The following is a 17279-nucleotide window of genomic DNA, read 5'->3' on the forward strand; positions in this document are numbered from 1 at the left end:
TTTTGGATATGTTAGATACTGTTTTCCTTGTTCTTTTTGTTATCTCTAGAACCAGTTTTGTCCATCTGACCGCTGGCGAAATCATTCATAGCCCAGAAGTTTCCAGTGCCAGGCTCGTGCCCCTGTCTGTTGTCATCTCATACCTGTACTTTTATATGCCTCATCCTGTGTTTCCACTTCTCAAGGGGTCTGCTATTAAAACAGGCCTGTATTTCTATATAATACATCATGTTGTTAGCCTTAAATATCTGATTCTGCGTAGAATAACTCGTCTTTATCAGATGATGGTTGTACCGTAAAAAGATCAATAAAAGTAAAACAAGTTAGCTACAGACACCTGGTCAGCTAGAAAAATAGCTGTTAAAGCTGTACCAAGGTGAAAGAAAGACTTCAGGCAGTTCAAGAAAAGCTCAGACAGAGCAAGCCTGACAAGCTTGCTCAAAACCTCAGTCTTGAGGCCTCGCAGACTCGATAGGAAGCTGTTACTGGCAATGGCATTACAGTGCTATGGGGCTACACAGTTGCAGCAGATATCTGTTCCTCTGAATGTGATGATTTAAGTGTAGCGTAACTAGATTATTATATAACTTCACTGTAAAAAATCCAAACAAACCCTTCATATACTGTAAGGGTAAGTGTGCACTAGACTTCTTTCAAAATTGCATTCTTGGGGCTGGAAGCAAGTTCTGAAAAGTAGTCAGAAACGTGTGGAGACGTTTTTGCAAGTTTTCTTCCTACATTACAAGAATCAGAATTGTTTGAAGCTGAGGGGGGGGAAAAAGACTGAGAAGACTTAGTGCCAGGCAGTATATTTTACACAGAACAAGAGTGGCACCCAGTGGTCAAAAAGATTGTCTTAAATGCATCCTGATTTCTTCCTCTTAAAATGTGAGAATAAAATGTCAGCTCCTGTTGCTGATGTCTTTAAAAATGTGTTGCGTGGTAGGTGATGGTCCCATCTGAGTCATTATTATGTATTTCAGAATATGTAACTGTTATGCAACTGCAATAGCACTACAAAAGAACTTCATAAGAGATACTTGGTTCAGTTGAGGGTATGGGAATCTATTGGCGATTGAAGGAAGCTCTGCTGATATATAAATATGTGTTAGCAAGGCAGAAGTCTGATTGTACAGAAGAGCATAGGAATAGTAAATAACCTTGAATGTCAAATCTTGCTAAACACTTGTAGTGTTATGTGCTGGATAATAAACTTAATAGGATTTTTTTTTTCTCTCACTATTGAGCTATGTAGTGGATCTCAACAGAGCAAATCAAAGTACAGTACTTGGTATATGTTGTCTCCTGTGGTGAAAATGCTAATTACTTTTCATTTCAAAAAAATTTGCACTATAAAACATGAGATTAAAAAACTATTTTATGAGAAGATGCTTTCACTTTGGATATGAGAAAAGTTACTTTGCGTAGGTTCTTCTGGAATACATAAAAATATTATTTTTTTTCCTTTGAGGTAATAGAGGAGATATAAGATCACTTTAACCAGAAGTACTTTTTAAGAAATTGCATTGAACATGGCTAAAACATAGTATGAAGTTAGATTTGTGAAGCTAAAGACACTCAGGAGACTTGTAAAATTAATGGGTTTTCATAGTCAGTAGAGTGACTGTAAGTTCTAAAAAGAATAGCTCTTTATTGACATAAATCAGTTTTCTTGAGTATTTTTAAAAATTCATTCAGCAGCTAAAAATGTGCTATAAGAAGTTGTTGTCAATATTATGTTTAGCATTTCCTCTTAAGCGTTAATTATTCACATTCTCCTGCTTTGATTTTTGGCAACTTAACTGTCAAAAAGCAATTTCTGATCTCTTACTTTTTCCATGTTTGTTTCCGTTATCTTTGGAGTGCTGAAAAATATTACTAGAGATTCTCCCAAAGTAGAAGAAGCTGCTTAGCTGGAATATCAAAATTTCTTAAATGATGCAGAATTTTAGGGGGAGAAAATTTCCTATATGGAAGAAACCAGAAACCGTAGGTTAGGTTTTTTGGGGGGTGGGTCATTTTTGTTACTGTAGTTGTTTCTTCTGTGTGTTTTTGGTTTTGTTTTTTTTTTTTAAGCTTCTTGCCTCGTATTTAAAAATTGGAAGTGTATGTTTACTTAGCAGTTGCGTAGCTGTGGCTTGAGCTGTGATGTGTCCACTGACCAGCAGCAATTCTCCGTGAGGGACAGGATTGTTGAGGTTCTACCACTTGGCCTTAGCTGTGTTTTTTTTTCTTGCCTTCTTACGGAGTTATGCTTCAGTTTCTAAGCAGCTGCTGTTTGCTGGTAGTCTGCCATTGAGTAGAGCATTGCTGATCCTTCTGTTCTTTCCTGGACTACCCATTCTTGCGAATTGTTAGCCTTGTTTTATACTGTGCTCAGCAACCAGCTCCCATCCTGACCATGACTTCTTTATGGTAATATTATTTTTAATATGTAAAAAATAAAATAATTCGGAGAATGTGCTGAGCATGGATATCAAAATGAGTTCCCAGCCCTTTTTCTCTTGTTCTGACCTAAGGGATTCTTGATGGATTTCTGAACTCCAGGAACCGATGTGAATTGTGTAACCTTGCAGTCATAGTTTGGTTTGAAGTGGGTTTTGGTTCAAGCCTAGTTGACGTGTATAAAGAATTGTACATCAAAGCAGAATCTCTTAGTTTGGAGAACAGAGAATTTTCTGCACACATGGTGACAGTTTTAATGTCTTGGTTGCTGATGCTATGAAAATTGTGAAACTTGGAAATTATGAGAGGAGATCAAATAACATGACTTATTTATCTTTTACTGATGTTGATCACTTCTGGGGCTGTGTTATTACTTGTCTTTAGTGATATATCAAAATAATTTATTCAAAACACTCAAATTATTTTGTGCACTTCAGACTTTTTGAGAAGTTGCAGGGAACAGTGCTGTTAGATAGTGAAGAACTCAAATTTTACCGTACTTCTGTATGGGCCTCATAGCAATGGATTTTGGATGCAAGTTCATTTTTATGAAGTCCGATGAGCTTTTCAGTGTGAAATGCTTTAGAAGATTGTTAGCTACTGTTTGCTTTAGTCATCCTAATTTTTAATCCTTTTGAGTGCACAGAGCATTACTTTATTATTTTTTTTCAGCCGAACTGAGTTCATAAGATATGAAATATGCAAAACTTGGCAACTTAAGATGGGTAAGACTCATCTTCAAAGAGAAATTACAAAATGACGCACTTGTAAATCCCAGCTGTACATGTATTAAATTTGATCCTTAAAATTATCTGAGGTCCAGATTTTTGTAATATAAGGATTGGCATATTTGTAAATGAAGCACTCTGCATTGGTAGTAAAGTTGGTTCCTAGGATACAAATTCCTGAGAACTGGCTCACGTAGGACGCAATCGTAGAATACCAGGTTGGAAGGAATCTCAAGGATCAGCTGGTCCTGCGAAAAAGCACAGTCTAGACAAGATGGCCCAGCACCCTGTCCAGATGAATCTTAAAAGTGTCCAATGTTGGCAAATCTACCACTTCCCTGGGGAGATTATTCCACTGGTTGATTGTTCTCGTTGTGAAAAATTTCCCTCTTGTGTCCCATCAGAATCTTCCCAGGAGTAACTTGTAGCCATTACCCCTTGTCTTTTCCATGTGACTCCTTGTAAAAAGGGAGTCTCCATCTTCTTTGTAGCCACCCTTTAGCTACTGGAACATAGTGATAAGGTCTCTCCTAAGCCTTATTTTCTCAAGGCTGAACAAGCACAGTTCTCTCAGCCTTTCCTCATATGATGGCTTCCCAGCCTGTTGATAATTTTTGTGGCCCTTCTTCTGCCTGTCCACATCTTTTCTTATATAGCAGGGACCAAAACTTGCTGCTACTACATGTCTTCTTCCCCCCACCGTGTCCTGTGTGAAATAAGGAAGTAGTCTTAGTTCAGTCTTTAATACTAATGCCTTTGCGTAGATAAAACAGATCTGCTTCTCTCTGGAGTGTACAGGAAATATTTTGTAATAAATAGAAATAATAAAAAAGTATTTTTGATGATAAAAACAAAAGAAAACCATCTGGCAAAATGTCAAAACTTAATTTTAAACAATTGGTGATCTGTGAACTACTAAGGTTTGTCTGTTCTATATTGTGTTTTGGAAATATTTTAAATCAATGGCACATTGCCTTTCCTTAGGATGGTAAAGCACAATATATCCTAATTTTTGTAAATGCATAAACCTTCACAGTGAGGCTTGCATTTACCGAAGTCCATGAAGAAAATTGGTAGCAAAGTGAGGGACAGAAGCCCAGCAATTGCGGCTTTCTGATCTCTGCTTGCACTACCCGGCAATTTGGTGATTCACCCCTGGCAGGTGCAGTATGTGATGGCAGGATGTTCTAGAGCAGGGGTGTCCAACTCATTTTCACCAGGGACCACATCACGGTTGCCTTGGAGTAGCTACATTTAAACAGTCCTAAAATTACATTCAGCCCTTTGAAGGCAACCACGAGGCTGATGTGGCCCCCGGTGAAAATGAGTTGGACACCCCTGCTATAGAGGAGTGGTCTGAAGATTGTACATTAAGAAGAAAATTATTCTTTGCTGAGAACAGTTATTTTAAACCAAAACTACTGAGGAGAGAGTCTCCAGATAGAAGTTAAGGGCCACTGACTCTTCTCTCAATAGAGCAGGATTTAATATTGAGGGTTCAGATGTGTCACAGGCCAAGGCAGTTATCTTTATCACTGTGCAATCACCTTTGAATTACAGGGGGTAGCTTCTTTCTTACCCCCCTGAAAGTATTCTTTAGTGAATGAAACAGTGAACCTGTTTAAATAGTTTATACTTATTTAAAACAGTGTATTATATTCTGGGAGGTCTTTAGGCTTTGGATTTAAATTTTCTTTTAATGTAAACTGATCTTTGTCTTGCTTATAGAAGAGAAACTTAGCCAAAAGGATTTATGAGATGGTGCTAAAAATGTACATAAGTCTGCTGTTCTGTTGCAATATTTGACAGGTCTTAAGGGACACCATACAAGAACCTCATTCTTTATTAAAAAACATGTGTGGAGGGAAATAAATATGGCAGTCACCCAAAGAAAATGGCCTTGCTTTTGACAGAGATTGATAAGCAGAATTCTAATCATATTCATTAGCACATGCCTTTTTCTTTTAATAAATAAATGAATAAAATCTCTGCCAGAACACTGAACCTCTCCGGTATTCACATGAACTACTGGAGTAACTTGTTTATTCATATACAAAATTACGGTTTCCTTATAATAGGTCATTGTGGTAGATTCGTTATACCTGTCTGCAACTCCAGGCAAGGGCTTGTCTGGTGAAATCTTTAGTTCAGAAGACCCATTGTATTAGGCTGCTAGCTAAATTAGTTTACCTTGGCTTATGGGATTTTGGGGGGTGTAGAGGGGTGAGTTAGAACTTTTGGAACAAGATAATAGGCAATAGATAACTTAAAAGTAGATTCTGGTTTACACTAAATATTTAATGACTTCATATTACACTTCATGCCTTATGCAGCAGTCTTAGTGATTCAGTAGTTGATACATTTTCTTTGAGGGTTGTTTTCTGCTCCACCACCTCTTTAGCACTTTTGTGCTTGGGACAACCAATTTGTTTGCAAACTGAGATACGTGTTTCATAATTTGATTTTTTTGTTGTTGTTACTTGGCCTAAATTGTTGCATTACTAGTGCTTTGGGTTCCTTTGGACTGTGCGTTTTTGTTTTGAATGTATTTGAAGAACTTGAATCTTCTCAAGCAGATACAAGTGTTTTAAAACTGCCCTGTACTAAAAGCTGCGTATAATTAAGAACAGTTCAAGACTGTCCACTACTACAGGTCAATCCAATTGAAAGTAAAAAGTTTCAATTCAGAAAAGTCTGTTTTTCTTGCTGTAGTGAATCTCTTTCTCCTATTTAAGGTAGAACCCTGAAATTTAGAAATATATGTGTGAACACTGGCTGTTTTCTTACTAAGAATATTATGTCAAACTAAGTTTCTGCTGTTATTTATGTTGGTGGGACCTGCTTCTTTTATATCTAGAATTATACTAGCAAATTCATTCAAAGCAAGACTGCTGTCATCTATTCTCAAATGTTTGTTGCTTGAGGGAATGAGGAGAAAAGGAGAGACTGGTGGACAGGCTTTCAATTGCAGAATTTTTTTGCCTTTGCCCATGCAAAAATATGGGGAGGAGGTAAAAGTTCCTCTTAGTTTCAACTAGACTTCTTTGCATGTTTCAGCTAATTGTGGGGTTATTCTGTAAGGTGAATGTTGCTTTCACCGGAAGTTAGTTGTAGCTGTTGAGTGATTGCTTTTAATTTTTAAATATTTTTATTTGCATAACTGTTGACTGTGATCCTTACTGGAGGTGTGTTTTCTTGTATTTCTTTGTATTCTCATTCCAATTCTAAAAAATGTGTTTGCTTTCAAAAATTGCTTACTGATAATTTTGTTCCTTTTCGAGGGTCTTACAGAACTCTGGTTTAATTGCTTATGCAGTTTTCATCTCAGGTTGCGGGGAAGGAATTTGAATATTAAAGTCATAATATGTGCTGTATTGATAATTTAATTTAGTTTTCTCTTAATCATTTCTCCTGATGAGCTTCTGAGGTCAGTGCCAGTAAGTGCCAGTATTCTTGCCATTCAACTGGGATCCTGGAACCTCCTGCACGAGTCTGACATCCTAGCTGATAGGAGACTCTTTTGACCGTTGTTGGTTACAGAGGGTTCTGGCTGTTCCATTTCATTTTGGAATGATGTCATGGAAGCTTTGGTTTTCTAATCAAAACTTTTCAGAGTTTCTTATATATGAGAATTGTCAAATTAGCAGAACTTACTGCTACCTGATGTTTTATTCCGTGCTTAACCTGTAAATATACAACCTCATGCAGTAGAGCTTACCTTTATATGAAATGTAGTACAGTTCTAAATCTTGGATTTAACTCCTGCTGAGAGCCATAAGAGAAAACTGAGCAAGCTTGTTTTTGAAAAGCATAATTACAAATTTCAGTCCGATTCTGTGTGTATGGTATTTCTTATACTTTGGTCCCTTGAAATGTTTTGGTTACATTTAAATACAGCCTCTATGTTGTGACTCTAAAGGATTGACAAAGTATACTTTGGACTAAAGACAGGTAGTTACAATCTTCTCAAAGAACATTTTGATATTCTTAAATACCCAGCCTGAATTATTGTTGAGTAAGAAACAGCTAGGTAGTAAATTGTCTTGTAAGTATTTATTTGACAACAATTACAGTAAACATGCCAAATTTGGTTACAAAAAACCTCAAAGGTCTCATCATGACAGTTCTCAACTGCTATAATGTGTTTATTCAACTTACTTTTGATCCAAAGTTATGTTATGCTTTAGGGATCTATGGCTTTATCTGTGTACAACTGTTGCCTACTGCAGTTTTTGTAAGTTGGTAAATTGTCATATGAAATTGGTGTCATCATTATATTTTTTTAACAGTGGTTATTGTATGAGAACTATTTATTACACCTACTAGTATGTTATGATATACAGGTAAGGAAAAATTCAGTATTGTGTGCAAACTCGGTTGAATTTTGTAATATCACTGATTTGTTGTATAAAAGTCACATTTTGGGAAAATGATTATTTTCTTCTTATCAGTGATGTTTACATAATGCTAATGAACTGTAAGGAGATCCTCTGTTTACAATGTATGTAGCTGTGCCTTTCTCAGGGTGAGGTGTATTGTCAGAGGACTGGTGCATAAGTGCCCTCAGGAAGAGAAATTCTTCATCGCTTAGGTTCCAAAGACTGGTTTGTTATGTTTTGAATATACATTTCAGGGAATTTAATTCCCATTGAGAGAAGATGAGAATACTGGGATGGGCTTTGCTTAGATGTTGTTTATTTATACGAATGCAAGTTACCCACCCCCCCTTAATTGATGAAATGAGATGTGCTGTAAATTTCAGAAGAAGAGAGGGAAAAGCTTGGTGTTATTGACAATATAGGCATCCTTTTGTTAAGCATTTTGCTGCAAAGAGAAAATTTTTGCTATCCCATTTCCACCTACTGCTGTGTTTGTGTTATGATCTACATCTGAAGAAAAGTTCATCAATAAAGTGATTCCATGATCTCATGCTGTTGGTATTGTTTTTAAAAGGTGATGCTATTTTTGCATCCCAACAAATTATTCTTAATGTTAGTCTTGATATTCATTCATGATGTATTTGCATAACCATGCAAGGTTCTTTCCCTTGTTTACAGAGCTTTGTAGTATCAGTTTGTGAGTTGATAACAAGTGCTTTTGTTTAAGTGTAACTGGATATTGACACCATGACATGCAAGAGTGTTGTGTCAGCCAGCTGTGGGAATGTGTTTCTCTTCTGAAATCTGACTTAACAGTTGCATTGTGTTAAGTGAAGTCTTATCTTCCCTAGTCTAGTATGCCTAATTATTTTTGGAAATTGTGTTTGAGAGCGTGTTTATGCAATTTGGAAGTAGAATGGAAAAGGTATTTTAATTTGTTGACTTACAGAATCATAGAATAGTTTGGGTTGGAAGGAACCTTCAAAGGTCATCTAGTCCAACCCCCCAGCAATGAGCAGGGACATCTCCAACTAGATCAGGTTGCTCAGAGCCCCATCCAGCCTGGCCTTGAATATCTCCAGGGATGGGGCATCTACCACGTCTCTGGGCAACCTGTGCCAGTACCTCACTGCCTTCATTGTATAGAAAATAAAAAATAAAAAATAAAAAATAAAGTTGTTGTTGTATCTACTCTGACTCTCCCCTCTTTCAGATTGAAACCATTACCCCTTGTCCTGTTGCTGCAGGCTCTACTAAAAAGTCTGTCCAACTTCTTTTAAACCCCCTTCAAGTACTGAAAGGCTGCAATAAGGTCTCCCTGGAGCCTTCTTTTTTCCAGGCTGAGCGACCCCAACTCTCTCAGCCTGTCCTCACAGCAGAGCTGTTCCAGCCCTCTGATCATTCTTGTGGCCAGCTCTGGCCCCTCTCCAACAGGTCCATGTCTTTCCTGTACCGAGGGCTCCAGAGCTGGACACAGGACTCCAGGTGGGGTCTCACCAGAGTGGAGTAGAGAGCAAACCATTTCAGGTTTGATGAGGTAGTGAACTCAGCATGTATTCTACAATGTTTGTCTTCCTAGATGCATCTTTTGGAATGATTTTGTACAAGGATTGTCTAACTAGGGCAAAGGATTATGTTAACACAGGAGATTAAAGTGACAAGAAATGAATTACCTTCTTCAAAAACTCTATTCAGCTATTGTGAATTTTATCCCTTACTAAAACTCGTCTCTGCTAAACAATACTCTCTTTAAAAAAATAACTTTGAATCTACATTTATTACTCATAGCTAGAATATTGTGGTTTCAGTGTTGCTTAGATATGTATGTCTATTATGTTTAGAAAAAAAAAAAGTATTACTTCTTTGAGTGTTACTAACCACTCCAAAATTCTGCCAAGGGACCTGTTTTATTTGTCATAAGTAAATAAAAGTCATGAATGCAGTAAGGAGACTGATCTTTCTGGAGTAAAAATCTATTTCCACAGCAGCTTAAACCTGTTAAAGCTGGTGCCATTCCAGTCCTTCCCTCCCCCTGCTCCTGTTTCAGGTGTTTGTGCTCTTCAATGAGTTTGTGCTGCATGCTAACCCACCACTATCAATTAAATAATTATCTACCAGTTTGATTGCCTGAGAGAACATATCAGTGCCAGGTTAGGCATGGAGTGGGAATATGGGTTCAAGGAAGGTTGAGAAGATTACAGTTGTAGGAGCACCAGTTTGAATCAGCATGATTTGTCATGGAGCTGTGCTCTGAAGTTAACTGTTATTAAATCACTGAAATAACAGAAGGCATATAGTAGTTGCAAAAGAATTTTTAATTAGGAAGCATGGCTTGTCTCTGTGTTAAATATGTTCAAGTAAGTGATATTTGTAATATACAGCAAATGGGCAAAAAAAGGCAAGAGATGTTAATGTCTATTGTAGTGATTACAAACTGTAATCAAAGTGAAAGGAAAAGGCAAACTGGAAAAGATAAAGCTATATGGCTGAATAATTTATAAGAGGAAATGTGTGTCTTAACTTGGGGCTTACTGATTTTGAACAGACTACATACATACTTGACAGGAACAAATGAGATCAAATAAAGAAAAAACCCATCATGTACAATTTTTTTCTTCACATACGTATAATGTCTTTTATCTTGAGAAATCCCAAAGAAGAGGTAGTTTGCTAACTTGTATTTAAATTTTCTCTGCAGAAGGCTGTACCACTACTCTAAAAATTTGGGACATAAGCAAATGAAAACTGTTTGACCTAATTGATTCCAATTTCACTTTAAGAACAAGAACATAGTGATTTGTGGAACACTTTTCTGATACAGAGAAAAATGAAGTGTTTTTCTGATTTCTTATTAAGGGATTTGCAAAGAGACGAAAACTGAATATAATAAGAGTATTGTGTGTCAGTATTGCTGACATAAGGTATTAGTGCTTACAAACCTGTTCCACAACTTACTCTTTCCTTTTGCAGATTTTTATTGATAGTATTAGAAAGTCAACCACAAGGGTTGATCAGATCAGTATATACTACTACAGTACACTACTTGTTGCTTTAAGTGTCAGTGAACTAACAACATTCTGTGGCAGACCACGGAAAGGCCTTAAATCTTCCTTTAGCAGATATTTAGTGATTTCTGCCGCCTTCTATTTAAGAATTTTAAGGATAGCCTTTGGGAAAAAGAGTAATAGCTTGCTGAACATAAAATTCACTTATACACCTAAAAATATAGTACAAAAATATTTTCTTCTTTCAGGTTCTTAGTGGTATATTAGGTAAATACTTATCTACATTGGATTGCTTGGCAAGCGCTGACTGTAAAGTAAAAAACAAACACAAAAAAAAACCCCGACCGCCCCCCAACACCCTCTCCCACAAAAAAACAAACCAACACCCCCCCAAAACTAACAAAACAAAGAGAAGAACTCTGCCTCCCCCCAAAAAATCCAACCCCCCCCCAAAAAACCTCTGCTTTCGGGTGATATAGAGTTGTGTGACTCTAAACAGTGTGCATTTTTTTCCCGCACTCATTTCATTTCCCACACTGATTTTAGAAGAGCTTGAAATGAGTTCTGAAAGAGAGGATGGTGCCTGGAATCTTCCACCACCTACATTTACTTTGAAGGTGTTAAAAGTAGACGTGTTCTTGACTCTGTGTTTGCTTTTTGGATGTTTAACATGTTGAGAAACTTAGAGGTCAGGGGTGTAGCATATTTTAATAAATGTTTTCCACGTCATCTGTATCACATTGGTACCTCTGTTAACATCTGGAGTGTCCTGACAAGGAAGGCAAGAGGATTTTTTTATTTTTGTTTCACTCCTCCTTCACCTTGCCTATTTATTATGAGACAAGGGATAGTTTATTGTATTAAGAAGCATGGTTCAAATCTTGTCTATTTAATCTTCCTACACTGCAGTCTGGTGTCCTAGGAGATGTGCCTAATTTCCTCAATTTATTTATAAGATTGTATGAGTTATGTTTAGTTGAGGTTAGTAATCAAACCCATAACTGTAACGTCTAACCCCTTTGACAACAGCAGTAATCTTTCTCAGATGGAAGGGGGTCACATAAACTTCTCTGACTTTTTATCCAGGTGATAGGCTGCACTCACCTGTGAGTTACTGAAAGGACCTACAGTTTCTGCCCCCCAGTGATGTGCTGTTGAGCTGCCAGTCTCTTCAGTGCAGTGTCAAAAGTGTGAGTTATATTTTCTATGGCTGGACCGCATTGTAGATTAATGTTGTAGTAGCAAAGTTGGATGTCTGTATTGGGATGCAGAAGCCCAAGAGAATAGTAAGCATGAGTATTGTACGTGGTTGCACGGTAGCATGAATTCATTGAGAGTGAACCAGGCTTGCTTTTACAAACAAAAAGTTTTCCCATATTGCATGTGATGTGCTTTTGTGTACCCAAGTACACCTCCATTCCAGGCATTTCACATCTAGCAAGTGATTGAATTTTGCCTTTACAAACTCTGAAATTAGAAAACTGACACACCAGTTCGTGTTGGTCTTTGTTTCACATAACTTAAGCTGTACCACTCCCTGTTGTAAACTAGAATGTGTCCTGCAGCCCTGAGCTTCCCGCAGTGTTGCTGCTGAATTGTTTGCAGTGCTTAAAATGGCAGAGAGGGGTGAGACCAGAAGGACTCAGTGTGGTGGTGACAGTTTAGGAAAGGTGGTGTCTCTAGTCCTTTGGCAACAGAAGAGTTCCCCTCTGTTGTATTCTCTTGGTCTCCTGCTGTGCAGAAAGCCGTACCTTTGCCTATTCTGCATTTGTGTTTTTTTTCTTCTAAGAAACTGGAACCAATGGTTAACTGAAATAACTCTCAGACTTGTGCTCTTCCCTCAGCTACCCTTGGTGAATGGTATGTCAGGGTATGGCTGTTTACTTACAAAATCTCAGGAGTTTATCCAAGATTATCAGCTTTAGTGAGAATGTAATGGTTAGGTTTCATGGAGGTTAAAAATGCAAATACTTCCTGTTGCAGTCCTGCTGAGAGAACTAATTTGTGCTTCCGGACGAAGTGTGAGATGTGAATACAAGGTATAAAGATAAGAGGGATTCAAATAAAAGCGATTGATCCTGTATTTGTTGTTAAGGGCAGTAGTTCTATTTTAAAGTTACAGCCGAGCACAAAATTTTGCATCTCTATTAGATATTGTCCCTGCTCAATAAACCTTTTGAGTATGTGTTGGAATCTGAAGCATGTGCTTAACTGCTTTGCTGAATTGGGGCCTTCATTACCAAATTGCAGGTGTATGTTAGCGTAAATATTTAAGGGAAAAAAAAAATAAAACAGTGCTTATTTTGTTCTGTTCGATGTGGTTTGTTACATTAATGGAAAACATCAGAAATGTTGTGCTGTTGCTATGCTGTCCAAATCAGATTCAATACAGTTAATGGCTTGAGTGTTCAATATGAGAAAGGGTCCAGTTAAGAATTAACATGGAATGATGAAATGAAAATTTAAAAAATGGAAGTGAGATTCTCCTTTTTTTTGGGTGTATAATATCATTGTAGAATTAGACTTTTAAATGTTTTCCTGTTTAAAAGTGTGTTTCAATTATATTTTGTAGATTCTTATGTGGATATTAGAACATTTATTATATGTGTGCAATAGCTGGAGCTCCGTAAACATTTCCATAATAAAGTTCTCTGTATACTAGAGCTTAATAACTTGCTCATAAAAATGTGCTTTGGGCATAAAAGCGGTGTACTGGTCTACCAGAAAGCTTGTGCTTTAAAAATAAATAAGGTTATTTAGAAAGAGAGAGATTTAGAAGGAAACTGAAGAAAGAGTGTGCTGTACCTAACTCATTCCTGATAAGTATTTGACCAATGTGTTCTTTAATAAAAAAAAAGCCCACTTAACTAGACAAACTTGTTCGATGCTGAGCTAATCTTTCTAATATTCTTAATCTGAACTAAATCTTCCTCCCCCAGTCTAGGTCTATTGCTACATGAAATGTTCATACATGTTATGCAGATAAAATGTTAGTTTCCTATTTTCAGCTACATCTCATAGATTTGAGAACTCACCTGGCTTCTTTAGATTTTTTTTTTTCCTACATTTAAGTGGACAAATGGTTGAGTGTTTCTTCATTAAATGTGTTTTATCAGTTTCTGATCTCTTTGGTTGTTTTCTTCTGGAAAGTCTGTTAATCCACACACTTCCTCAAGAGTAGTGTCCAAAGGTGATCACGTTGCTCTTAGGCCTTTGAAGAAAGCAGGAGGATTATCCTGTGTATGCCTGGGTGATTCATTCTTTGATGTAAACATCTGTACAATGGCTACTGTGTAGAGGCTCTTAAATAGAGTACTATATAACGGTTCATTTTTTTTTTCTCTGTCTCACTTGGGGAGAAGAAAGTGTCCCAGTAAACAGCAGAAAAGATGTTTAGAAAGGAAATGAATATTGATTTTTAGCACACCTGTTAGATGCCAATCCGTGTAACATTGTCTTGTATCAGTTTTGGTATGCAGACCTGTAAAATACACTCTTCTCTGTAAGATAAGATACCCATAAAAGGCCTGTGGTCAGTTAACAGTGAAATGATTCTTTAACCGTAAAACCTGGCTTTGCTTCACTGGTGTTTTACTGAAAACTGGGGTGGTTGAGAACTGTTGACTCATACTTTAGATTCAAATGGAAATTTTGAAAATAAAGACTTATTTTATTTTCCTGATACTTTATTTTATCAGGAATTGGAGAAATAAACTGAAGGAGTCTGTATTTTTACTGGCTATGCCCCCACACTGATGATTTTTCTGTTGCAGAATAGCCTCAATGTTGCTTGTGGAGTGTTTGTGCTCTGAAGCAGAACCACCCATGCAAATGGTGATTTCCGTGCAAGAAGTAAATCAGCACTGTGTAAAACATATCAGTGTAATACAGTTTGAATGGTTGTGTTGCTGCCTGTGTACTTTCGATAGTCCAAAACACCTTTGACACCCCGAATCCTTTGTTACCTGTCACAAACGTGGGCCTGTAATGTGCTGTAGGAGTTGTACACTAGAGGGCTTTTTTCCTTTTCTCCACCAATATAAAATTAGCTATAGCTAGATTGTGCTCAATGAGACCACCAGATCATCTTTGTGAGACAGTACCTTATTTAAAATACCAGCCTATGATGAGAAATAGGAGAGAAAAGCAGTGAAATAAGGTACATTCTGGCTTACTATAAATGCTATGAAGTCTTTATTTTTACTTAGCAGTGCTGTGGAGGAGCTGAGAAGTACTTGCTTCTCTTTGCAATGTGTCTTCTCACCAAGGCAGATGTCACAAGCCTAGATTCAGTAGGTGTTCGCTTGCATGTTTGTTAGCCTTGAGATTCTTTAGGTAAAGTTCAATTTGACACTGTTTTTTAACCTTGACATATGTATATTAATATAATTTGCAGGTCACAAGGACATTTATGGTATGGTCTAGAGTAGCAATATCTAAATTTAGTAGAAAGTTTTGATGTTTACTAGATTATGGTTTTGAATCAGTTTGGTTTCATGTGATACTGCGTCTGTCTGTGGCATTTTACAGTAAAGTTCAAAACGAATATTGTGAAAGACATAGACTTGTTAGTAGGTATAATCTTCATATTTTCATTCAGGATTTGACCTTGGGTGGATATATAGGCATGAGGATAGATATTCTGGAGTTTTCTTTTTGTCCTTGCTGGATATAAACTCAAATTCCACAGGGATATTTCCCATAGCAATGTGTGTGAAATCAAATGAGGGACATAGTCCCTTGAAAATAAGGGTAAGAGAAAAATAGAGTTGAAAACCAGCCAAATAGTGTGAGCAATATTTGCATATGCATTTTTAGCTATTGTAAGTTAAGGCTTAATTTCCAGGTGAAGTGGAGTGAATCTGAAGAAATAAAATGTGAGAGTCTCAATTTCTTGAATGTCTCTTTCTCTTATATTTTAGCTGCATTATTGAGAAATATAAAGAAATTAGCTTCTGGCCATGAAGTAGTTGAATTCAAACCAAAATAATTACATACATATACATAATTTTTTTCCTACCTTCCTACTGGTTTTTCATTCATTGCCTAGTACTCTAACAATGCTGAAGATTTCAGATGTGTTCTGCAGTTGACAGCTAAGGTATTTGTAATTTACCAGATGTAAAATGTTGCCATTGTATTATCTAGTGCTGGTCCACAAACATTAGAAGGATAATCAAGAAACTTGTTGTTGTTGTTGTTGTTGTCTTCAAAGGGACGCCAGAGATGGCTTCAGAAGAAAAAGCTTCTATCCTTCTCATTATATGAGAGAGCGATCCCCTCATAAGAGGGACTCTCCTTTCTTCAGGGAATCGCCGGGGAGCCGAAGGGATTCTCCGCACAGCAGATCTGGCTCCAGTGTCAGCAGCAGGAGCTACTCTCCTGAAAGAAGCAAAGCCTATCCTTTCCACCAGTCCCAGCATAGCAGAAGTATGTCATCTTTACATAAAAGAAATATTTCTTCTCAGCAAGGTAATGCTGGATTAATGATGAGAACTGGTTAGTGAGGTGAAACTGGAACTCGCTGTATAAGTCCTTTTTCTTTACATGCTGTCTTTCACAATGGGAAAACTAGACATTTTGTACCGATTAAGTGTTGTCTGCTCTTTGGTTGTTTCATAGTACTCTCTGTTCCCGTATGTGTTTCGTGTGGGAAATTGTAGGTGTTATTTCAGTAGCAACTCTATACTGACTGTAGGAGTTTCAGCTGCACAGCTTAGCTAGTATTGTGTGTTATTTTCCTTTTAGTATCAACTGCTTCTGTTACTTCTTTATGTGCTTCTTTGCATTCCAAGAAACTTTATTGGTAGTTGTAGAAGATGAAGACTTTTCTTCCTTCAACCAGAAGAAAAGAAGGCTTAAAAAATAGGGAGAAATTGAAGTGCATACTGCTACTTGTTACATTTTCTGAAAATATTCTTAGTTCTGTATTATTAAGCTTTTGAAGCTGCTTTTCTTTTTTGCAATCTCATCTCATCTCATTTTCAGGTTGTCTCCAGTCTTGTTTTCCTTAAAGAAATGTGAAACATCTGAGTTAAGTCTATACTGTGTGTGTTCTGCCTTTTAAAAACCTGGCTGTTAATCTTTCCCAGAAATCGAATTAATTATCTGTTTTGAAAATATTTAAGGTTTTCCTCTTCAAGTAATTTGGAAATAAAAGGCAAAATTGCAGGTTTTAGTATACTATAGTCTTAGCCACCGCTGTTTGTACAGCTGATGTAAATTAATCCAACTTGATTTCTCTTTCTGCAAATACTTTCTAGTAAAGTATACGAACTACTGTTCATTTTGGCAGCTTTTAAAAAATTAATTAGATATTTGTTTTGTTCACTGATAGGCATATCGTGTGTTTCAGGAGTGGCACACTGGACCATTATGTAGCACTTCTTGCCAAAAGAGATCTTGTGGAGTTTAGTTAACATTGTTTAAATATTGAGGAATCATTTCACTTGTTGTAGAATACGAATTACCTTTCTAGCTCATCATTGCAGTTCTTTTAACATTACATTAACATACTAAGTGAACGTGAATTCCTTTAGGTACAGGAGAAGAGAAGAATATGATATTCAACTAAATTTGTAAAGTGTTGTAGATGTGCAGGTCATAATTACCAGGAACAGGAAAAAATTGTTGTGAGAAACCATATAAAATATTGGAGTGTTTCAGGGTTTTCCTAAAATTTTGAGCTGGCTTCCGTCACATTTGTAGTATATTGGCAGAAT

The 17279-nt window shown here is 36.9% G+C and overlaps 1 protein-coding gene across 5 annotated transcripts in view; it reads left to right on the top strand.

The window, feature by feature from the left end:
* Positions 1–17279, top strand: part of PPHLN1 (periphilin 1) — a 75396-nt gene that overhangs the window by 12311 nt on the left and 45806 nt on the right. For 3 of the 5 annotated variants that reach the window (XR_014186063.1, XM_082073120.1, XM_082073119.1), the window contains one exon: positions 15773–16029. Coding sequence is in view for 4 of the 5 variants with exons in the window: in XM_082073120.1 (XP_081929246.1) it covers positions 15773–16029 (257 nt within the window). In the remaining variant the exon portion in view is untranslated. The remainder of the gene's footprint in view (positions 1–15772; positions 16030–17279) is intronic. The other 2 variants (XM_082073121.1, XM_082073122.1) reach the window with 1 other exon arrangement.

Source organism: Streptopelia decaocto, assembly GCF_964273445.1.
Source record: "Streptopelia decaocto genome assembly, chromosome: 1".
Taxonomy (NCBI): domain Eukaryota; kingdom Metazoa; phylum Chordata; class Aves; order Columbiformes; family Columbidae; genus Streptopelia; species Streptopelia decaocto.